Source organism: Andrographis paniculata, unplaced genomic scaffold, assembly GCF_009805555.1.
Source record: "Andrographis paniculata isolate CXL003 unplaced genomic scaffold, ASM980555v1 Contig30END, whole genome shotgun sequence".
Classification (NCBI taxonomy): domain Eukaryota; kingdom Viridiplantae; phylum Streptophyta; class Magnoliopsida; order Lamiales; family Acanthaceae; genus Andrographis; species Andrographis paniculata.
This window is the reverse complement of record NW_026137563.1, coordinates 646,413-670,632: the sequence shown is the minus strand read 5'-3', so window position 1 is coordinate 670,632 and position 24,220 is coordinate 646,413. Positions and strand designations below refer to the sequence as shown.

The window sequence follows — 24,220 nt, the reverse complement described above, 5'->3', positions numbered from 1 at the left end:
GGATGAGTGAATCGTGTATAGAGATAGTGAAGAAAGAATGAATTATGACGGCCCTTCTCTCTCTAAGGATATATATATATATATATATATTAAGTTAGATAGACAACCATGATTTTAACCCTAAATCATACGATCAGTGGTAGGTTTAATAAAGACACGGGTCACAGACGGAGTAGGTCACGGGTCGAGTAAACGGGTCATGGATCAAGCGAGCGAGCGGGTTGTGGACCATGGGTCAAAATCAAGATTCTCTTGAATAATTAGGTGTGTTTCTATCTATGGGAAAAAAACTCTCCATTTGAATTTGGTCCGAACAGCTCGAGTTATCATTGTCTAAATGATAAATTAGTTTTTTTACATAAAAAAATATATAGAGTTAGTCATAAAATATTAACTTAGCCTAACACTTATACTAAGTAGTATAAAATTGATCAAAAGTACTATAATATATATATTTTTATACACAATACAATATCACCAAAAGCATATCAATATGTTTAGTTATATGATACAACATAAAGTTTTTACACAAGTATATTCATAATGCAGCAATCTAATTTATTATTGTTGTATAATTATTATATAGTACTCCATTTGTCATGCAAATCTGTACTTATTTGATCGAGTACGAAAATTAATAAAAGTGAGTAATAATCATTATTTTTTTTTATAATAAAAAAAATACCAGAGAGAAAGTGAGCATAAAACGAGGAAGGGAGTACTATTTACTATTATTAGCAAGTCCACGGCTGAATTAAATTAATCTGAAGGATAAACATTGATTTTATTCAAATTAAAATAATATTTTTTTATTATTATTAGATCGTTATAATTTTCAAATTTTCAATTCGCTGGCGGAAATAATCAATTTTTATTTTAAAATAATTATATATTAATAAATAATATATATATATATTTATATTTTGGATTGTTCGATTATCATTTTGTTAGGTTTTGAATAATTAACTTTTAGCCCATTCTAACAGACCCGGTCCAGAACTTGTCCAATAAAAACAACCGAAATTTCAACAAAACCGGACCGCGCACTGTTTGAACTTGTTTCCCAAAATCATCGGATTTCATTACATACTGACGGTAGACTGACATGGCCGGAGAGTTCCTGCCGGCGGCGCAAATCACGGCGAGTGGCCGGCCGGTGTTGAAGTCCGGCGAGTTCGAGTGCTTCCTCTGCTCGGAAGTTGACCTATTATCAGAAGAATTCCCTGCCTTCCCCCACCTCAAATCTGGCCTCCTAATTCTCACTACGCACCGCCTCCTATGGCTTCCGCCGGACGCCAGCGCGCATAAGAATTCATCGTATTTTATCCCACTTTCATCAATTCAGCATATTCTCTCCACCAAGAAATCGATCAAATCGATGTTCCACAGCCCGCGGATCCGGTTCCAGGTTTCCGCTACCCCGGAGGGGAGGGTCAGCGAGAAAGGCGGTCCGAAATCGTTTGTGATCATGTTGATAGTGAGAGGAAAAGCTGATGTAGATTCATTTGTGGGGAAACTCTGGGATGCGTGGAGAGGAAGGGCATGGGAGGCGAGTGGATCGGCGTCGGCGGAGGATGCGGAAGGATCGAGTTCAGGATCGCTGGCGATACGGCCGCCGGTGGTGGGAGTGGCCGGGATTTTGAGGAAGGAGCAGGAAATGTGGGAAAGTACGGATAAGAGCTTGCAGGATGCTTTTCAAGATTTGAATGCGCTCATGGTGTGTAAGTGTTATGGTAACCCATATATATTGTAAATCCTCTTTACATGTATGTATGTTAGGGAATACGAAATTCAGGTACATAAGGTGTGTCAGCTTAAGGTCATGGGATTTACTGGTTGAGTTTGTAATAGGAAGGCAATGTTTCATAGCAATTGGTGGTAAGTAAAAGCTTCACTTAGCTAACAAGAGGGTAGAAGACTGAAGACCTGCTATAGCCGGGATAGTCGTGTTGGTGTAGCTCAGTTGGGAATTTTTGCAATGAATTCCTGGATGGAGTAAAATGTTTCTGCATATGATGCATTGGATACTATTAGGGTAGAAATTTAATAAGAAATGGAATGATTGGCTGATACTAACCTCTTTTGATGGGGACATGGGAGCAAGGACTCTCTCTCTAACCATTTATGCTTGCAATGTTTTACAAGAGAGAAAAACATTGTAGAGGTTTACAATGAGAGTTGGGTTTATATTGCTCATAATGTGAAGTGGCTAGGCTGCTCATTTTCAACGCCACGGCATTGACTTCTTTTTGCTCTTTTATATGTAGCATTACTGATGGAATGGCCCTTACAATTACGACATGTAACTGATAATGGGAGCAATAAATATGAATGCTTAATTAAACTTTTAGACTCATGGGCATACATTTTTGGTTGTCTGAAAAATGATAATGTTTGCCTTTAGAAATAGTAAAATTTGATACGATATAAATAGGTATTTGATGCTACTAGCATGATAAGTTGGAAACACAACCAATTTCATCCCTTGCTCTTTATGTAGAAGTGTAGATATTTTCTGTTCTACATGTTAAGATATTTTGCTTGTTTATGTTGAAATATAGAGTAAGGCAAAGGAGATGGTGATGTTAGCTGAGAAGATGCGATCAAAACTTCTCTCCGGCACAAATAATCAAGGCAGTGAAACAAATGATGATGAGATGGGTACTAAGGAGGAGATGCAAGATTGGTTGTTGAGTGTTGGTATTGTATCTCCTGTTACAAAGGAGTCTGCTGGTGCATTATATCATCAACAACTATCACGTCAGGTATATCTCATAAGTTTCACTTATTCTGCTATTTTGTGCTCAAAATAAATGTAGTGATTAAATTGAATTCATATACGAGTAGCGTACTGCCTGCAGCTATCACTTATTGTTACCTTGTTTTAAGGAGTAACAAATTTATGGTCATGCAATATTTTAATTGTGTTTTACTGATGATTCATATTCATAAATTTAGTATGAGAATTGTTTCTGATCAGATATACTTAGGCCTTAGCAACATAAAACAAGTCGTGTCTAATATTTCCTGTTGATAAAGCTTGAAACACCTGGTACTAAAATTTATATTACTCCCTCCGTTCTACATACCATGTCTACGTTGCCGTTTCTGTCCGTCCCACATTCCATGTCACTTTCTTTTTTTGAAAAATGATTACACACTTTAATCTTCTTTTAAATTTTTAAATTTTTAATTTTAATTAAATTAATTAGTTATCTTAATTTTAATTTATAATTATTTATATTATAGGATAATTATTTTCACTAATATATTCTTAATTATCTACTAATTACACCTCTCCTAAAACACCGTGACTACAATATAGCAGTGTAGCAGACACGGTAGGTGGAACGGAGAGAGTAATATTTATATTTACAGCATCAAGCTGATATATTATATCATAGCACATCATGCATTAAAATTTTCCCATGTTGGAGAGGCAGTATTGATTACATAAAATTTTAAAAGACTTGCTTACAATGAGTTGGGGATGATGATGTTTGCATTGTCTTAGTTATTCTGAAAGGTTTTGGCTACTGCCCCCTCTGTTTGTTCTTGTCATGTATTATTTTATTTAAATGGTTGTTATGCTCCAGAATCAATATGAAGTATCTCTATAATCTCTTTCTGGTTCGTTTTGCTTTTCTACTATGTATCCACATGCAAATGACTTGATTCCAAGTTATTGCTTCTTTGGTTACAATTCAGCTTTTCAACCCTGCTTCTTTTTTTGTGCGATACTGTTTTTCTGGTTTGGTATGCTTGTATTTTCGTTTTATCGTCTGTCTTTTACCAGATGTCTAAGGTGATCCAGGATAAAGATGCTTCATTTTCTTTGTTTATTTTCTCTCTCTTATTTTTGAAAATGATATAATTAAATGTAATCTCCACCACTGAAGGGGTGTCCAATAGGATTGTTATTTGTTTTCAAATTGTCACTACCTGTGGCTTCTTTGTAATGATGCTGCTTCTTCTGTGTGCCCTTCCTTAAGATTCTCAGTCAAATAGGTTTGGTTTAATGGGTAGAAAAGCTTGAAATAGATTCTTTTTTCCTTACCTGGGAATTTGTAATGCTGTTCAGTTGAGTAATGGAAATTATAATTTTTTTCTTTTTGCCTTGATGAGCTTCCTGATGACTAAGGATATATTGGATGCTAGTTGGCAGATTTTATCAAGATACCTTTGGAGAGAGCTGGAGGAATGATTAACCTAATTGATATTTACTGCCTTTTCAATCGAGCACGGGGCACAGGTTCATTATTTTTGCTTTTTTTTTTTTTACTTAAATGCTTCATTTGCTTAAAGCATATCATTATCAGTTTTATTGGATTACGTTTATTTTATTAACAGAATTGATCTCACCTGACGATTTACTGCAAGCATGCTCTCTCTGGGATAAGTTTGACGTGTATGTAACTAGTGGAATACAAAATTTCTTTTGTTTATGTTATGGTGCCTAGAGCCTAGAAATATTCATTTTAGAATCTGATGGTTTAATACTTCAATTTTATACTATCTTGTATTTTTGGCAACAGCTCGGTGATGCTTCGGAAATTTGATAGTGGTGTTATGGTGATCCAAAGTAAAAGCCACAGTGATGATGAGGTGATTTCTGTTTAACATATATAGAATTTTTCTCTGCATATTCTTTTAACATCACATAAACTCTTCAAATCTTCATGCTTATATTACCAAGTTTTGATGTTATCTTTACCCAATTCCGGATATCTATGAGCTGAACTAATGTTCAGAAGGGAACTGGGAAGATGAGAAGTTCACTGGCAGAACCCATGCAGATATTTTGACCTATTTTTAACCATTATTTATCAACAAAATTTAGTTTAAAATTTGTGTAACATAGTCATACACTGGCTACATTACCATAGTGAAGGTTTGGAGTTGTTTCAATTTCTTTAATAATACTGACATGAACAGGTAACTTTGAAACAACAAAGAGTAAATCTTTGATTCAGGTTATGTAAGAAAACAGATGTAGCCTGTTGTTTACTTTAAGACTTTGAAAGCACTTACAATTTGGGAATTGGTCTTTTCCTTTCACAACTTCAGAAGTGCCTTCTGTGGAAAACATGCTCCCAGTTTTCACTTTGAGAACAGTCCAGTGCCAATTTTCATTAAGTCAAATTCTTAGGATTATCGAGAAGAAAATGTCAATATTGAAGAAATATGGAGAACAAGGAGATACACTATCAATAATAATCAACATTGTTGTAGAAATTATAAACAATTGTGACATTTGTGGAGGACAAGCAGGAGAGAGTTTGTATTGATCTTTTTAATGGTTTCATTAACAAAACAATATTGTATATTTCAGTGCCTAACATTATCCGAGAGTGTCTTGTCAATATAAAATTAAAAGCCTTTTATACTTATTATGTAATTACTTCATAATCCTCCTTTTCTTATGTAGGTATTTGCTAGGATTGGTTCATTGATGATGAGACCAGAGGCATTATTGAATGGTATCAGCCCCAGTGATGCAGCAATGACTCTGGGGGTTGCTCCAGCTATGGCTAAGGAATATCTTCTTGCAGCCGAAGGAAAAGGCACGGTGTCAATCATCTTACGATGTCTAAATGCTAGTTTCTAAGTCTTTCTGATAGTTTTTATTTGCAGGATTGCTTTGCAGGGATGTCAGTCCTGATGGCTTTCGCTTTTACGCCAATTGGTTTCCGGAGATTAATTCAGAAGATATATATTTGTAAGTAAAATTTTACTATTAACTATATAGTATATGTCTTTGTTTTTGCTCTGTTATATGCGGTAGATTGTGTACAGTCTCAAGGCATTCCACTAGTCTTATATCTCACCTCATCTTAGAGTATGTTTGTCCTCGCATAGATGATCGCCCTAAACATAATGTAGCATTCATGTTCGGCCTAATTTGTTTATAGTTAATATCAGCTATAAGTATCGGTAAATAATACTCCCTCATTCTTATAATACAAAATTACACCTGTTAAATATAACACAGAAAGGATAGGATGTAAAGAAGTTTAAAGGTAAAATTAGAATAAAATCATACATTTGTTTTGAAAAATTCCTAATGCAACTTATAATTCGAGACAACTTTGTGTGTTTAAAAAAACATTTCTTTCAAGATTGAGAGAAATATGAATAAGCATTTGTTTTTAGGAGAAACAACAAAATGCTTTTAATGTGTAGGGATATAGACTAACTATAGTTGCATTGACTCATTCTGGCTTAAATCGATATGAAAACATATAATTTGAACTACTCAGTTGTAGAAATGTCATCTCAGTAAAAAAAAAACATTAGAAACACTGAATTAGCTTAACTCTTACAGGTTTTCTTATTGTTAGCCCCCCTTTACTTTTATTTCCTTGTATGTTACGATTTTTCTCAATGTCAATGATATTTTTTCCAGCTTATATATAGTTCCAACTCTTCTTTCTGCTTCTGAGTTTATGCAAGCTTCAGCTACGTATTATTAGAACATTGACTGCTCTGGTTGGTTTTCTTTTTCCAGTGTGAAAGAGCACAGTAGATATAGCATGTGGATCAGGGCAGTGTCATCGAGGTACAATTGAACACCCCTGCAGAAATCATTATATCTGCTATCAGGATTTCTCCTTATTCTCAACAAACTGCATTGCAGGTGATGCTGAATTCCCGGGAATGGAAGACACCTGCACAAGACATTTGAGAGACGATAACCACTAAGCAGACATGCCATATAATCGAGGTACACTTTAAAGAAAGATTCGAACACATTAACATGGAAAGAGTAGTTCCTATTTCATCTTTTTGGTTGAATGTCCGCAACGGTCAGCTCATGCTTGATGGTACTTTGTTCTTGGGAGGGATCTTTTTCGTCTCAAAGACCACCGCCATTGTGATCGTAGCTAGATTGCAGCAGAGATAAACTTAACAAAATTATATATCTTTTCCCTTCGCTGATTTTTCAGTCCCATTGTGATTGTGATTGTGATTTTTCTTGCTGGGGTACCTTATCTGTTTGCTGTTGTGGAATAGGCAATCAGATTTCTTCCTTATGGTATGTCACGACATTTTCTTATGCTGGTATTTTACTTGAGAAATTTTAGGTATACTATACGGTGCTCTTAAACCATTAAATACACATTTTATTTTTTAAACTTTTATCTAAACACAGCAAAATTTATTGTTATGCTCATTTTTATTTTATTTTTGTACATTTGTAATTTCTTCTGGTTCAAATTTTACATCTCCTGAGCGTACAATTTACTCATTCTGACATTTTCTATCTTTAGTTTCGACCAAAAATCTCTAAATATTGAGTTCAATTTAGCTCGCTATAATCTGAGTGTAAAAATTGTGAAATACAAATAAAAAAATATTTGTTTATTAAAGAGAATATATAAAAAGGGTTTTTTTTAATGTGTTTGTGTGTTAGAAGTTAAAATTTTAATTAAATTAATATATTATAATATATTTTAATATAAATTACTAATTAAAATGAATTATTTTTTATGGACACAGAATTAAATATATTTGTCAGATAGATTTAAGAGAGAAAAAAAAAAATTTTCGATTGGGAATAATTTCTATTCACTCTTAACGATTCGGCTCCTAATTTCCAAGAACCCATCGGTTGTAATCGCCATTTTTAAAGCTGATCCGATTCCAGGCTCCAACGTCGCCCGCCCGGAGGAACCAATTCATCGATCGAATCTCTTTATAGCATACATACAGAAGTTGCAATAATGGAGGATTTCGGGAAGAAAATTTCCTTATCAGAGCCGGAGATGGAGATTCCAGCAGATGAAGAAGAAAAAGAAGAAAAGAAGGGATCTTCTAAGCTCAACTCCGCCGCCAAAACACTAGAGCTGCTCCGAAGATTCCTCGCTGTTCAGCAGCGCCGAGCGCTCGCTTATTCTCGCCTTAAACGGTATGGCCATCGTGTGTGTGAGTTTTGATTTATCCAAACAATAGGCGGTACGAAAATCGAATTTTGGTTGTCGCCTTGTCCGTGCGTGTAAATGATTAATAATTGAAGTGCACATTGCTTGAGATTTCTGGTCGTGTAGTATGATCCATTTAGTTATGTTACTGTGTATTGGATGATGATTTCTGCCCTGCTATATTGTGCCATAGAAATTCTTAATGACCTTTTGTTTCAGCACATTGCAATTTCTTCTGATTGTACAGGATGAGCAACCTTAATAAAACAAGCTTACTGTCCGGTGCATTATAGTTTAGATTTACGGTGATCTAGTTGGTTTTATCAAAATCCATTTTGATTCTAGTGATGAACCTTTTTAGACTTGTTTAAGGTTTATCCTTGAGTCCTGGTAGATCGTTTGTAAGTAGACTTTCATGATTTCCAGTTAATAGAATTGGAAATTTCTTCTTCTGCATATCTCTCTTTTCTAACAAATTCCAATTCCATGGCTCCCTGGTAATAGCATCATTGCAAAATATTTCCCATCATATGTGTTTATGATTATGCCTAGGTTTATTTAAGCATCAATGGCCGGTTTGTTTTGTGGATAGTTTGTAGGTTTTGATTGGTCTTTTACATGCTCCTATTTTATTTGTTCTGCAGGGGGTTTGAAGATTACATGGTTTCTGGGGGTGAATTAGCTTACCAGCAGCTTTGCAGTGAGATTACTGTTGAGTTCAATGATTGTTCAAAACAGGTCAGTCATCGAAGATCTTAAAGATAGGTTCTTGATGCCGATACCTATTTCACACAACAATCAATGACAGATGGAAAGAAATTAGATTTTTATTTGTGTGGTACTTTGAAACTAAAGGGCCTGTAGCCGGTGCTCAATAGTATTCTATTAAAATTAAATTTTAAAATAAAAATCCAACTTAGTAGAATGTGGTACTTTGAAACTGAAAGGGCCTGTAGCCAGTGCTCAATAGTATTCTATTAAAATTAAATTTAAAATAAAAATCCAACTTAGTAGAATGTGGTACTTCGAAACTAAAGGGTCTGTAGCTGGTGCTTTGAGCCGATGTGGAGCAATCTCTGTTAAAAAGGTTGTTGTATACCCTCCCAGTTCATTATTATTTTATCGTTGTAGGTCCTAGAAATGGAATCTCTATTTGCAAGTCCTGATTATTCCAGAGAGGATCTTGCTTACCTGCTCAGATCAGTTCAATCTCAAGAAAAGGAGAAATTGCATTTGGTATGTCTTCCTCAATCCAATTGGCTTTATTTATATATGTTAGGTTAAGTTCTTGGCCATTGTCACTATATGAAGCTTCTTGATTGGTGTTTGGTTTTATTTAATTATGGTAAATCGAAATGTTGAGTGACCACTTTACTAGAAGTCAAGCTTAAGGTGATGGGAAATGGTGTAATTTCTAATTTTAGTTTCTCCAACAAGAACAATTTTGACGACTTAATAAAATAAAACCAGTTATCTGGGAGAATCTTCACATGGTAATAGAAGGCTATTTTGCTTTGTCTCTTCTCTATTCAAGTCATATATTGCCGCACTCTTATTATGTCCTTTGTACATCGGTAAACACCTGGATGTAATTGTGACATCACATATCAATTATTTATGAGATAACTGAGGGCCTCATAGTTGTTGTATTTGATGCTCATTTCATTTTTGGTATAATAGCCGAATCAATTTGCACCTATAACATTAACATCAGGGAATGTAACTAATGAATACCTCTAGTTCTTATCATTTCCTCCCCCCCCCCACCCCCCCCCCACCCCCCCCCCCCCATTTTCCCATTTCTACAAAATGTTTTAGTTCTTGGTCTGGCATAAAACTAATTTGAAATATAATATTCTGTTTAATGCTTATGCTTCATCATGTTCTCTCCTAGGATTTCATAAATCCAAATTATTTTAGCATATACTGCTCCTTGTTGCTGGTTCTGTTTCTTGACATTGGCTGCAAATTTGCATTTTAGACAGCCACTATTCAAGTGCTGAAAAAGTCTGGTCGTCCATCGGAACGTTTGGTAAGCCATGAGAATTGCAGATTTAGACAGTCAACCGGGCATGAATGCGTGCACATACAGCAGATAACTGAAGCTTCGGGCACAGAAGAAGCTGAGGCTGATGCTCAATATGATAATGCTCTCAAGGAAGCCATTAAAGGCGTGCAAGATGCCGTAATTTCCATAAATGAACACTTGGATGAAGTAAGGTATGAGATTGAAACACTTGAAACCGAGTAAATTATATCTACTTTTAGCCCGTATGCATATCAAAACACCTGTTATGGAATGCTTTTATTTTGCAACGTAAATTTATTTACATATTTATGTCCTGAGATCGTAGTTTACAGTTACCGTACAGTCATAGAAGTGACGCTCAATTTGTTTGATTCTTAAGAGAATTTTCGATATATTTATCTCTTAAGTCTATTCGATTCCTAGTTTGTAGTGCTTGTTTGGTTAACCACATTGCGATGAATTGAGGAGTAGCCGTGTATCATCCCGTAAAGGATGACCTGGTGGTGTAGGGGTTGAACTTGTGACCGTGAGGTCATGGGTTCAAACTCCCGACGCCTCAGATCCACCTGCCACACATGGTTCGCCTAGTGTGTCTTTCCCGTCGGGCCTGATTTGCAGGGTATTAGGTTCGGTCTCGTAGGTTTACCATTTTGCGCTTAGAATCATCTCTTGTTTGCATAGTTTGAATTTGGAATCTAAACATTCAAATGGTTTCTAATCACAGTTCTAACTATGATCCATTAGTTCTTATAGTTAGTAAATTGAATATTATATCTAAATAAACAGAGCAAAATTTCTTACAAAGTGACTTGCTAGTAGCATTCTCATATATGTTGTGAAGGATAATAAATTAGTGTAATATAAATATGCTCATTTAATTTAATTTAATTTTGACAAAAAGTTTGTAGAAGTGGTAAATTATGTTTACAATGGAATTCAAAGTAGATCTCTCTCTACAATATCTTATCCCAAAATCAGCAAAATGTATTTATTTCACATAGCCAACAAACCAAAAAAACAAAATCAAAAATAAAAATCACAAAACAACACACGACACTTCTATAAAAACACATCCATCATTCTAACATAGTCAATGACAAAAAACTAAGAACAAATATGAACAATCTAGTAGCAAAAACCATCATTCTATTCTACATCTTCATGGCTTCCTTATCCGAGTCTTACTCGGAAAATCATGTTACTGTAAAAAATTTGATACCCGGGAGCACGATCACGGCCCATTGTTATTCCAAAGACGACGATATTGGCACCCATCAGCTCGGGTACCTTCAGCCGCTGTCGTGGAAATTCCACTACAGCATTATCGGCGACACTAAATTCTATTGTGAATTGACCACGCCGTTGGGTTCTGGAAAATTCGAGGTTTACACCGACAATTATATGGTGAACCGGTGCGGGCTCGATTGTGTCTGGCTAGTCGAGCCCGATGGCCCATGCTTGCAGCAATCACGCGACAAGCCGTGGTGCCTTCCGTGGGAACAAAAACGTTAAAATCATCTTTCATGATCGTTACTAACTTTTAAGAAGTTAAGAAATATATAATAAAGATTGTTGTGATTCAATAAAATGTGGTAATAAAAGTCGTTGTGATTAAATATGTTAGTGTGTTTTTTATTTTTATGTTAATAGTAAATTTAAAAATATTATGAGTTCGACTAAATTTAAAATTTAACAATTGACATTTCTTTAATATTTTTTCATACATAAAATGATAAAAATATAATATTTTTTTTAAACATATCAATGATAGTAAATAAATCTCAATAATTTTATTATGTATTTTTTTAAAATATAGTTTAGCAAAATATTGAATATATAAAAAGATAATTTTAATTATTTAATGTAAAATTTCATATTTTGTTTTAAAAAATACATTAAATAGTAAAAATAATATATTCAAGCTTAAATTGGTTTGTGAGTTTTTGCTGTTTTTTTCATTATTTTAGAATTTTTTTTTCCCTATAAAAAAATATATTAATACTTACTTTTTAAGAATTTGAACTCAAAAGTGGATTTGGTCAATAAATTTATAAGTTGACATATCCGATTTTGAATCCAAAAATTGGATTGGAATGTCGAATTTGGATATGAAACTTCAGGATCTAAGACCAGATCAGACCCATGGACAGGAGTATTTTAGGACTCAACAAAAACATATACATGACTTATAATCAACATGTAAGGATCATTCAATTCGATCTTTAGACGTTGAGTACTATGAACAATTGAAGGGAGATTATATCGAATGGCTAGCTACGAAGCCGGCGCAATCCGTTGTGTACATTTCTTTCGGGAGTATGCTAAGGCTCCCAAAGCCACAAATGGACGAGATTGCGAAAAAAGCATTATTGAGCATCAAAAGACCGTTCCTTTGGGTGATTTGGGGAGGCGAAAACGACGACAATACCAAAAGAAACGAAGTTGGTTTGGAGTAGCTCGAGAAAGCGGGTAAAATAGTGGAGTGGTGCTTGCAACCGGAGGCCTTATCGCACCCGTCGTTGGGATGTTTCCCGACGCACTGTGGATGGAACTCGACATTGGAGAGCATTGCGTCGGGAGTGCCGGTTGCAGCGATCCCACAAATGTTCGATCAAGCGACGGTGGCGAAATTGATCGAGGATGTGTGGGGATAGGAGTTGTTGGGGACTCTCAGTTTGCGATAAATAATTAATGATTGTATTTTCCTAACGGTTCGAGCTTTTAAGTGAGACCATCGATAGGAGTGAGAGTGAAAAGCAACGACGGTTTTGTTGAGAGCAGCGAGATCGCAACGTGCATCGAGGAAGTGATGGATGGAGGAGAAAGAAGGTGACCACGGGTAAGGGAGAGTGTAAGAAATGGAAGAGTTTGCGATAACATTGCGGATAGAGCTGTAAACGAGCTGAACAGAGTCGAGCTTGTCATGTTTGAGCTCGGCTCGTTAAGGACTCGAGCTCGGCTTGTGTTTGTTCGTTAAGATATACGAGCTGAAATTTTTATTTGAGTTCGGCTCGTTTAATATTTTTTTTGTTATTGTTCGGCTCGATTCGGCTCGTTAAGAAAAATTTTATTTTATTTATTTAATTTTTTTAAAAAATAAATTTAGTTAATAATAATTATAATTTTTATTAATAAATTTGAATAAAAAATAAAATAAAATGTATAATATTTATAAAGATATATATACTTATTAAATATAAAATTATTAATACTATCGAATGTTTGCGAACAAGTTCGAACTCGTTCGTGAACCTAACGAGCCAAAATTTATGTTCGTGATCGGCTCGTTTAGCTTAACGAACGAGCTCTTAGCAAACTCAAACGAGCCAAACCGAGCCGAACTGTTCGTTTGTTTTACAGCTCTAATTGCAGATGAGTTTTGTGTTGCCTTAACGAAGTTTTTCTTCAACCGATAATGAAGACGCAGTTGTCCGATATTGTTTATTTTTCATTTAATATTAAATATTATATCAAAATATTTATTTTTAAAATTAAATAATTTTTAATATAGTAATAAAAAACATTCTATTGTTGTATTTATAAATTGATCTATGCTCTTTTCCACTCAAAAGTGTGTAGAAAAATTACAGTTTCGATAAAAAAAAATGTCAAACAAAAATTTAATTACAAAAGAAAAAAAAAAACTCGAATCAATAAAATACAGAAAAACAAATAAAGAGAAAATTTTGTTCAATGTTAGTTCAATTATAGAATCAACATATATATATATATATATAGACTTATTAGCATCCATGGTTTCACCTCAATCTCATCACAATTCAAATCCAAACTCAAACTCAATCCCATTCCAAACAATGATGAACACATAAAAAAAAACTTGGGATTCAAATAGCATTACAAACCCAAGCTAGGCATCCCTACAAGCCGATGCCCTGTCGAGTCGGGGAGGACGTTCCATCGCGAGCGGGCTCACGGCTCAATTCATTATCAAAAAAGTCTTCGATGTTGTCCACGAACGTTTTCCCATCAATCCAGTCGATGGGCTCAAGAAATCGCTCCAAAGGAGCGTCGGGTAATATGGCCGGGTTGATGATGCACGGGCACATCTCCCATGAATACTCTTCCTCCGGCAATATCAACGGCTGTGTGTTGCCCGACGACTCTATCAACGCCGACTCGGGCTTGACGCTGCTCGACGGGACCCCCTCCCCATCTTGGTCGTGGCGGTTGTGCACATCTTGTACTTGTGGATCGTCCGATGCCGGATCCACATCCTCAGCATTTGGCATTTCGCTGTATTTTGCCTCTAGCTCCGGATACATTTCTTTTAACTTGTCCACATAGTTGCTTATGTGGAAGTTCGTCACCGCATTCGGCCCCCGGTGCTTGATGGCCGCCAGGTCATACGCTGCCGCTGCCTCTTCTTGCGTCGCTAAAATGACATAAATATTCGATTAAATAATAATTAACTAAAACACACGTACAATGTATCGAATTTAATAAACAAATATATGTGTTAGGCCCGGCACTGGCCAGAACGAAAGGAGCCCTTGCCCATGGACCAAGATTAAAAAATATATATTATATTTAAGCACATTTTATATTATAAAATATTTTTTAATAATAATTATAATATGTTATTGCTTTATTTACTTATTTATATTCAAATATATTATACGCAATCATATTAATTAATAATATTTTATTAGAAGAACATTATAAATATTGCAGAAAAATTTTATAGAATCATTGAATTTGTTCTTTAAAATTTTTTTGTGTGAGATAAATCTTTATAAATATTATAAAAATAATAAATATTTATAGTAACATCATATATAATATATATGGTTTATTCAATCATAAAAAATTATTATTTTTTTATATTACTGATACAATTTCTCATACTTAACCTAAACAATAAATTCATCCAAAAATATTAAATGAACAAAATCATTCACTACAAAAAAATAATATATTTGTAACGGAATTCCGTCCCTAAAGTTCACGTAGTTAACGTAATTCCATTACTAATTCCGTGTCTAATGTCATTAGTAACGGAAAAAAATAGATTTAGAGACAAAAAAGTTTTGTTACAAAAATGATTTTTTCTTGTAGTGATTATTATTGTTGTTGTTTATTAATTATTGTTTAGATGAAAATAATAAATTAAGAAAAGACAAAAATCAATTATTGACTATATGTTTTATTATTTGATTTATCTTAACAAATTTTATAAAATATTATTTAAAATATAAATAAAAAAACATAAACTATATAAGTAAAAAAGTTCATTTTATTTGATATATATCATTATTTATGATTTTGTATCCAAAAATATTTTTTAAAAATTATTATATTTATTTATACATATATTTGTTGGGAATAAAAAAATATTATACTACAAAATATATATATATATATATAAGGACTTTAATTTTAATTTCGCCACAGACCTAGAGTTAGGAGTGGACTGCAAAAAGCTTACCGTAAGTTCCCAAGTATAGATATTTATTTCCTGCTACGCGTCCAATTCGCGCCTCCCATCGACCGTTGTGATGATGCCTGTCAAATTAAAAAGCGATGATTATGTACCGACAAATAAGAAACAAAATACTCGCATTATGACAAAATAAACATACTCCTGAAAAGTTACGAATGTCGAACTCAAAAACGATGATTATGTACCGACAAATAAGAAATAAAATACGACAAAATAAATATTTTTCTGAAAAATTGCAAAGAATATTGCAATATCAAAGTAAAATATATTTCCAAATTAGTTAAATTTTACAAGTATAAATTTATTATAAAACTGTGACTTTCACTAAAATTACCCCGTTATAATTTAAAAAATAATTAGTTACCCCACGACATTGCGAAGCTCCTCTATAAAATCCGCGAACATAATTTAAAAAAATGTAATTAATTAGTTACCTAGCGACCCCACGATATTGCGAAGCTCCCCGAGAAAATCCACTGCTCCGGCGCCTCAGCGAAGCCAAATATTCTTCCTTGGACAGCTTCTGCATTTCCTCGATGTCTTTTGCATGTGTCTCGATCTACATTATATATATATATATATATTGTAATTAATTAAAGATCGATACGAAATATACTCGATCGATATTAAAAGTTAATTTAATTGAGTAAAACTCGATCGATTAGTTCTTAATTACCGGGAAATTTAGGACAGCTCCCGGCCCCCAATACTTGATGGCAGCTAGGTCGTATGTCCGAGCAGCATCTTCCTCTTTCTCGTAAGCCCCTATAATATACGACATTATTTCATTTCATTTTTTATTTAATTGGACTTTTAATTATATATAATTAGTTAAATTTTTATAAATAAATAAATATATTGACAAAATAAAATAAAAAATAAAAAGTTTGAGGGAGCTTACCGAGATAGACTGCGCCGTCACCGTCCGATTATCGTCCAGATTCAATCAAAAAAATAAAAATAAAAAATCAAATTAAATACTACTAAATTGGTGGAAATTAATATATTGATAATTTGGAAATACTGCAAAGAAAGAAAACAGTGAAAAAAAATTAAAATAAATAAATAAATAAAATAAAATAAAAGTGAGTACCTTGTTTGCCCTTCTTGTTGGTGGTGCTATTCCAGATAGTTTTGTCCCACAGATGAGCCTCAAACCGGCCGGTCCACCTGTGCCTGCATGAGTCGCCAAAAATAAACCCACAATTGAATTAAATTAAATCAAAATCAACACAATTGTTAATTACACGTGAAATTTTTTCTTGATCGTCGTCTAATGATAGATGGATCATCAACTTTCAATTTCATAAAATACATAATCAAACAAGACAGATATATATATTATAAATTATTACCTGGTGACACCTCTGAAAGTGGAGCTTCGAGGCTTGGGAGCAGGAGAAGAAGAAGAAGAAACATTAACGGTTGACGATGAGTCATAAATGCTGAGAGGGGCGGCGGCGGTAGTGTCGCCGGCAAGCTTGGGTTTCTTTGATTTGGGGACAACTGATGACGACGACGAGTATTGATGATGATGAACATCATCAGAATCAGAATCAGAATCACCATTGTTAACATTAAAATTATTACCGTCCATTATATTATTATTATTCACATTGTAATTATTATTATTATTATTATTATTGTTCATATTATTAAGTAGTGAAGTTCCAATCCAATATGTAGGAGAAGTAGAAGCAGAAGCAGAAGCAGAAGCAGAAGCAGAGGTGTTGGTGTTCATGGTGATAATTTTGATCTGAAAAATGAAATGAAAATGGCAGTGAAGGAATGAATCAAGAAAGTTAATTTGGAGAGAGAAACAGAACTGCAAAGAGAGAGAGAGAGAGAGAGAGAAGTGAGCTAAAATGCAAAAGCTGTTTGTTTGCCAAATTTGGGAGATCAGATGAAACTTGAAAGCTGAGTTGAGATGAGATGGGAAAGAAGAAGGGTTTCAAAGATATATATATATATAGAGAGAGAGAGATATTAATACAAACCATGTAATAAAGGCTGCAGTAGCTAGCAGCTCAGCTGTATGTGCCTCTCTCTCTCTCTCTATTCTTTCTCTCTCCACATGTATCTATTTGTTTTGTTGTTCAGTCACCTTATTTTCTGTAGCTAAATTGGACTTTTTTGGATTTTTATTTTTTATTTTTTCTTAAAAATTATAATACGAAATACCATGAATGAAGAAGAATCTTTTTAGTTTGGTTTTCACTTCAAATTAAAATTACTATAATTTAATTTTCTCCGTCCCATATTTATATATTTATTTATTTTATAAAAATAAAAAGATTAAATTATCCTTATTAGTATTGTATGATATAAAAGTAACGATATTTGTGTAATATATTGTAAATTAGAAGGATATTTGTAATGTTAAATAGATAATACAATTACTAAAAAAAATAGAAATAGATACTTTATTATAGGACGAACGAAAATGAACAAATTGATAGATTGTTAAGGAACGAAAAAAATATAATTTTTTATAAAAAATGTATGTTTTTTGGTCCCATATAAAGGTATATATTTTTCTATTTTCTTCAGTTTTATAACTATATTTTTTAATTTTTAATAATTGTGGGTTTCATTCTTTAATACAAATACTCTGTTTTATTATATATTTATAATTATATCATTATTTTTATATTAAGAAGTAAAATAAAATTATTTTTATACTATTTTTTTTAACTATTTATTACAGTTAAAATAATAAATATATATCTTAATACAGGAAGAATAAAGTATTATCTTCTCTAAAAAAAATATTACACAAATATGCTATTTAAACTTCAAACTAAGAGTAATCTAAAATACAACAAAAATGCATTCCAACACACATTGTGGCAGTGTTATATCTGTGAGATTTTAGTTTTGAGTTTAATTTTGAGTAGAAAATTTTTTAAATTAAAATAGTTATTTTAACGTGATATAAATATGTATTAATGTGATATTTTGAATATAAAAATATAAACTTTCAATGTAATATAATAAATTAAAAGTAGATGTTTGATTTGATATTGTTTTAGAAAAAAATAAAATTAAATAATAAACACTACAAAAAAATTTGTAATTAGCTATAAAAATTTTAATTACGAAATATTTTTGTAATTAGAACGTGTCATTTAGCAAAAAAATAATAATTTTATTGCTAAAAATAAATTATATACTACAAAATTAATTTTGTCGTTAAATTTTTTTTTCAGGAATATTATATTTTTGTAGTAAAATGGTTTTAGTTACAAAATTATTTTTTATAGCTAAAACCATTAGGCTAAAAAAAATCGTACATATTTTGTTGCAAAAACTTTTTTATTATAAATTTTATTTTTATAGTAAAAGAGTTTTAGCTATGAAATTATAATTTTGTATCTATATCCATTTTTAACTTTCATTATATTAAACTTATTTTCGTACTAAAGTCACATATATGTAGCCAAAAACTTTTATTAGCACGATATACGCAACAAAATGAGTTTCGGTGTAAATTTTTTTTTACTATGAATTCATTACTTTTGATACGAAATTTTTTATTAATCATTTATCTCATTTTCAATTCAATTGTTAGATTACTATTAATGATCATATAACTGTAATATAATTATTTAATTATTGTTAACAAATATTATTAATTTTATATATACTTCAAAAAATATTTAAAAGGGCAAAAATAACTAACTTTTAACCAATATTTTGTATTACTACTAATAAATATTAATACATTTCAATTCAAATGATCTTTTCTTTATTATTATTATTATTTTTTATCATTTTCGTATTTATTTTTAATTTTAAAAAAATAATTATACACTAATACTAAAATATCCTTTATTTTTACTTGAATTACAAACATATCATTACACATACAATTACTTTATATATAAAATCGAAGGACAAAAATATTAAAAAACTCTTACACACTTTAACTAATTAATGAAATACTACTCCCTCCGTTCGCTCCTAAGGATCACATTTACATTTTGCGTCATTATACTTGACATTAAAAATATCTTTATATTTCTATAATTATTTTTTTTTTTTTGTCAAATGTCCTTCTATTAGTATTATAAGACCCAATTAAAGTATTTTTGCAATTTTTTTTTTTAATTTGTACTGTGTTTCGATATAATAATTAATATTAAAAAATCAATACGCAAAAAATAAATGAAACCATTAGAGCTGAACCAATATAGTATTATATTTTAATCTATTACAAAATTCCAAAGACTCTTTTAACACTACAAAAAAATATCAATTTTGTAACATATTTTTTCGTTCTTAAATTCATTTTTTCCGTTACTAATAATTATTAGAGACGAAATTAGAAATAAAATTACGTTAGTTACGTAAACTTTAAGGACGGAATTCCGTTACAAATATACTGTATTTTTTTTTAGTGTAATTTGGGACGAAAAGGTAAATATCTTTTCAAAATAAGATGATACAAGCTAAAAATTATATATATATATATATATAAATAATTTTGTAACGGACGGAATATATTTGGATTAAAATAGTAAAAGAAAGTGGGAAACAATAGACGAGACAATCTTAGTGAACGACCTACGCAGAGGTGAGGTGATGAGGCCTCTCCCAACTACATCTAATGTGTCTGTCACTATCACCCTTCATATTAGATTCTCCATCTGTACAAATTTTAGGGGTTTAAATAAATATAAATAAATAAATAAATAAATAAAGATATATATATATATATATAATATAGAGGGAAGAAAGGACAAATGCAGTTGAAGAATGACTTCATTTTATGTGAGGAAGTGAACGGAGGAGGAGGCGGTTAAAATAACTAAATAAAATAAATGCAAAGGTGGTGAGTGAGTGAGCAGTAGTAGAAGAAGCTGCAGCAGTAAAGATTTCCATGGTACACTTGGCACCCAACTTCTACCCATCCTCTCCATGCATGCTGCCACGTGTCCCTCTATTATCTCTCTCTTCCCATGCATTCTCTCTCTATATTGCAATGCATATACTGACACACTGAGGAAGAAACCGTTGCTTCTAACTTGGTTACGTCTATTTTCTTTTTAGTGTTATTATACTTAAAAGGCTAAAAATATATTTATATTTGTATAATTATTATATACAAATATCTTTTAATAGAAATATTTTTTTTTATTAATTTTTAATTTTTAATTTTTATGTCCGGGTCTAAGGGTCTCATTTACCTTCATTGTTGTCGAGAGATTTTCAATATTTAATTTTAGTTTTAGATTTGTTAGATGTAGATTTGCGTTTGCGTTAGAATTCATATCTGCGTTCGAGAACAGAAGCTTTGTTGAGAGTGGCAAAGGAGATTTGTTAGATTTTAATTTGGTCATATCCATTAGATTACGTTATTTATATTTGAGTCTATCGAGTCTGTTTTAGGTTGTGTATATATAAGCTCCTTATTTTGATTATCAACAATGTAAGCTTTAGAATTTCTGCAAAATATTTTAACATGATATCAGAGCTTATTTTTTTCTTGTGATAGACATAGCCTACTAAACATCGTTGCTTCGGGTACATTCAATCTGGAATGTACCCGGAGGTCTTTGATTTTGATTTTGAGATATGTCTACAGTTTTGTCTGAGTTTGAGTTTGCTTTAGAGTTTGTGTCTGCATTCAAGAACAAAAGCTTTGTTAAGAGCGTCGGACAAGCAACTGTTATGTGCGAGAACAGAAGTTTGGTCGGGAGCGGCGGAGGCAATGACGGACAAAACAATTATTATTTGCGTTTGCATTAGAGTTTGTGTCTACGTTCGAGAACAGAAGCTTTGTTGAGAGGGCAAATGCGACGTCGGACGAGCAACTATTATGTGCGAGAATAGGAGCTCACTGGGAAGCGGCGGCGGCAACGACGGACAAAACAACTGTTATTTGCGTTTGCGTTAGAATTCATGTCTGCGTTTGGACAGGAGCTCAGTTGAGAGCGACAAAGGCGACGTCAGACGAGTAACTATTATGTGCGAGAATAAGAGCGGCGGTGCCAACGACGGACCAAGCAACTGTTATCTGCGTTTGCGTCTTTTGGTTTTTGTTTAACTTTCTTGTCAAACAAGTTGGTTTTTGCTATCCCACTCGAGTTTGAGAGGGGGGTGTCGAGAGATTTTCGATATTTAGTTTTAGATTTGTTAGATTTAAATTTAGATTTGGTCATATCCATTAGATTACGTTATTTAGATTTGAGTCTATCGAGTCTGTTTTAGGTTGCCTATATATATAGACCCTTATTTTGATTATCAGCAATGCAATCTTTAGAGTTTCTGCAAAATATTTTAACAATTGTATTTAATAGAAATATTTTTGTCATTTTTCTTTATTTTGTACTATATTTTCATATAATAATTAATATTCAAATATCAATACGCAAAAAGTAAATGAGACTTTTAGAGCCAGATGAAGGTAGTACTATATTTTAATATAATAATTAATATTAAAAGATCAACACGTAAAAATAAATGTGACCTTTAAAGTCAGATACAGTACACAGGGAGTAGTAACTTTTTGAATTGAAATTATTAAGTAGATAGTGGTCTAATATTGGGAATGTAGAGTTAATTATTAATTAATATAAAAATAAATATATTTTTTGATATATTTTATTTTTGTTTTATGAATAATAAAAATACGAGGCAACGGACATTTAATATAAAATTATGAGTTATTATTTAATTACTTGAAGGTTAATTTTGAATTTTAGCTTGAATAATGGTTTGTTTGTACATGCTTATTTTTATTATAGAAAAGTATTTTTATAGTACAACTAAGGGCGTGTATCAGGTCATGTATATTAGGGTTTTTTTTTTTTGCGGGAATTAAAAAAAATTAATATTTTATTAAATAAGATGATAGTTTGAAGTATTTTTGAAAATTTAGTTCATAATTAAAAAGAATGAATAAAAAATGTAATAAAATTAATAATTTTGTGTTGTAAATAAATGTTGAATGAAAAATAATAATCAAATAATAATTTTTTGATTTTTTAAATATAGTAATAAAATAAATTTAATGAACTAACAAAAAATAAAAGTAAAAATAAATTTAACGGATTGAAATAATATAAAAAAAACAAAACTTCGTTTCATCACCACTTTGTAGAATATCATTAGGTGTGAATACAAGTAAACATGGCCTATATTGGAGGTGGTGTATTTTTTAAATGATACTTTATCCGTCCCAAAATAACTGACATATTTTAATTAAAATATTTTTTATTTTTATTTATCTTACTTTATTAACACCCTTTATACTTGATAATTTTTTTTTTAATTTAATATATATTCAACAATTAATTAACTTCATATATAACATGTAATATCGTAAATTATATACAATTACACAAAACTCTTTTATTTTGATTTTTGCTTCATAAACAAATATTTTTATTTATATTTAGAATTTTTGATCATTTATTAAAATTAATTTATTTTAATTATAAATAGATAAATAGATATATTTCTTTTTTTTTGTATCATATAAAATTTTATTGTCTACAAATGATATTCATATTAGATATATTTTATTAAAATATAAAGTTAAAATATTTAAATATATATTATAAATTTATTCAATCATATATATTAATTTCTTATTTAAAATTACAAACAATACCACTTAAATAAAAAAACAATAAAATAATATTCCCTCTCTTATTTAAGTACTATTTTTACTATTTTCGTCGGTCCCATTTAAAAATACTATTTTTTTTTAAAAGTAAAAGTAACCATATGTTAATACTAAAATACTTTTTAACTCTTATTTAAATTATAAATATATCACTACATATACAATTATTATATACAAAAATATCAAATTATCAAAATGTTAAAATATTTTACACATTTGAATAACTAATATAATTATTATTTCTTAATATACTACAGAATTTCAAGTAACCTTTCGGAAAGGACTGAGAGAGTATCATAATTTATTATTATTAACTAGTTAAATCTTATTAACTTAAACATCTTACCAAAAACTAAATGTATCAATTGTTTCGAAACAGAAGGAGTATTATTAATGTATAGTACCAAAAACAAGTTTGAAATATAAATAATTCTTTACATATTCACTTTCTGAATATGTTTGTGGTATTATTATTTTTTTTTTCAAAAAAAAAATTATATTAAATATTTATTTATTTACAAAAAATTTCTCCGTTTGTTAAATTTATTTCATTGCTAATTTTGATAAAATTAACAAATCAACATTTAATTATTATCCTCTATTCAATACTTATTTATAACAAATATCACCAATTTTATTACATTATCTTTTTATTTACTTTAATTTCTAATTTATTATTTTTTCAAAAAAAATATTAATTTATCTTAATCTTCATGCCTGATCCAGATGGACTAATTTTAATGAAAAAAAATATCAAATACTTATTTTACTATTCTTCAAATTTTACAAAATTTTCAAACTCCAAAAATATTTATCTAAACATAACCTGAATTTTTTCTAAAAATATATTTTTCCCTCATTATTAATATAAAATAATTCCAGTTTGTTTGCTTAATGTTTTTGGATAAATTTGTGTTTTTTATATTAGGCACGAAAAATCATATTAATAATTAAAAAAAAAGTTAAAATTATTAATTTTTGTAAACGAATAAAGTATAAGTATTATATATTATATTTTTATAATATTCATAACAATCATGTCATATAAAAAAAAATATTGGATGAACAAATATTTATATATATATATTATCTATATCTATATTATTTTCTTAGATTGTTATAAAAGAAAATTATTTTTATTTTGTCAATTTATTTATTTATAAGGATTTAATTAA

At 30.9% G+C, this 24,220-nt stretch overlaps 3 protein-coding genes and 1 pseudogene across 5 annotated transcripts; 3 read left to right on the top strand and 1 right to left on the bottom strand.

Moving 5' to 3' along the window:
* Positions 1–1,028: 1,028 nt before the first annotated feature.
* Positions 1,029–7,684, top strand: LOC127246623 (vacuolar protein sorting-associated protein 36). 3 transcript variants are annotated; one of them, XR_007837747.1, is made up of 10 exons: positions 1,029–1,717; positions 2,562–2,765; positions 4,159–4,252; positions 4,351–4,408; positions 4,536–4,605; positions 5,429–5,564; positions 5,635–5,719; positions 6,509–6,559; positions 6,638–6,724; positions 7,649–7,684. XR_007837747.1 is itself a non-coding variant. In XM_051268094.1 (9 exons), the coding sequence occupies exons 1-9, from the start codon at positions 1,106–1,108 to the stop codon at positions 6,639–6,641; spliced, it is 1,314 nt and encodes a 437-aa protein (XP_051124051.1). In that variant the 5' UTR covers positions 1,029–1,105; the 3' UTR covers positions 6,642–7,057. The 3 variants fall into 3 exon arrangements, 1 of the variants encoding a protein (XP_051124051.1); XR_007837746.1 differs by lacking the exon at positions 7,649–7,684 and adding an exon at positions 6,812–7,057; XM_051268094.1 differs by lacking the exon at positions 7,649–7,684 and having other exon boundaries at positions 6,638–7,057.
* Positions 6,887–10,380, top strand: LOC127246624 (uncharacterized). Its single transcript, XM_051268095.1, has 5 exons — positions 6,887–7,036; positions 7,649–7,909; positions 8,567–8,660; positions 9,054–9,158; positions 9,904–10,380. Exons 2-5 carry the CDS (start codon positions 7,725–7,727, stop codon positions 10,171–10,173), a joined length of 654 nt encoding a protein of 217 aa, XP_051124052.1. The 5' UTR covers positions 6,887–7,036; positions 7,649–7,724; the 3' UTR covers positions 10,174–10,380.
* Positions 10,381–11,067: 687 nt separating this feature from the next.
* Positions 11,068–12,850, top strand: LOC127246534 (UDP-glycosyltransferase 75C1-like; annotated as a pseudogene).
* A 979-nt stretch (positions 12,851–13,829) lies between these two features.
* LOC127246533 (ethylene-responsive transcription factor WRI1-like) lies at positions 13,830–20,334 on the bottom strand. Its single transcript, XM_051267973.1, has 8 exons — positions 20,322–20,334; positions 16,768–16,918; positions 16,506–16,588; positions 16,314–16,322; positions 16,089–16,177; positions 15,847–15,971; positions 15,398–15,474; positions 13,830–14,344 (listed from the first exon to the last, which is right to left on the bottom strand). The coding sequence occupies exons 1-8, from the start codon at positions 20,332–20,334 to the stop codon at positions 13,830–13,832; spliced, it is 1,062 nt and encodes a 353-aa protein (XP_051123930.1).
* Positions 20,335–24,220: the final 3,886 nt, after the last annotated feature.

Coding starts and splice junctions, on each gene's coding strand:
- LOC127246623 (XM_051268094.1), top strand. CDS start 1,106: ATGGCCGGAGAGTTCCTGCCGGCGGCGCAAATCACGGCGAGTGGCCGG. Junction 1,718..2,561: donor AAGATTTGAATGCGCTCATG/GTGTGTAAGTGT, acceptor GTTGAAATATAG/AGTAAGGCAAAGGAGATGGT. Junction 2,766..4,158: donor ATCAACAACTATCACGTCAG/GTATATCTCATA, acceptor ATTGGATGCTAG/TTGGCAGATTTTATCAAGAT.
- LOC127246624 (XM_051268095.1), top strand. CDS start 7,725: ATGGAGGATTTCGGGAAGAAAATTTCCTTATCAGAGCCGGAGATGGAG. Junction 8,661..9,053: donor TCAATGATTGTTCAAAACAG/GTCAGTCATCGA, acceptor TTATCGTTGTAG/GTCCTAGAAATGGAATCTCT. Junction 9,159..9,903: donor AAAAGGAGAAATTGCATTTG/GTATGTCTTCCT, acceptor TTTGCATTTTAG/ACAGCCACTATTCAAGTGCT.
- LOC127246533 (XM_051267973.1), bottom strand. Junction 16,589..16,767: donor ACTTTCAGAGGTGTCACCAG/GTAATAATTTAT, acceptor CGACTCATGCAG/GCACAGGTGGACCGGCCGGT. Junction 14,345..15,397: donor TCTATACTTGGGAACTTACG/GTAAGCTTTTTG, acceptor ATGTCATTTTAG/CGACGCAAGAAGAGGCAGCG.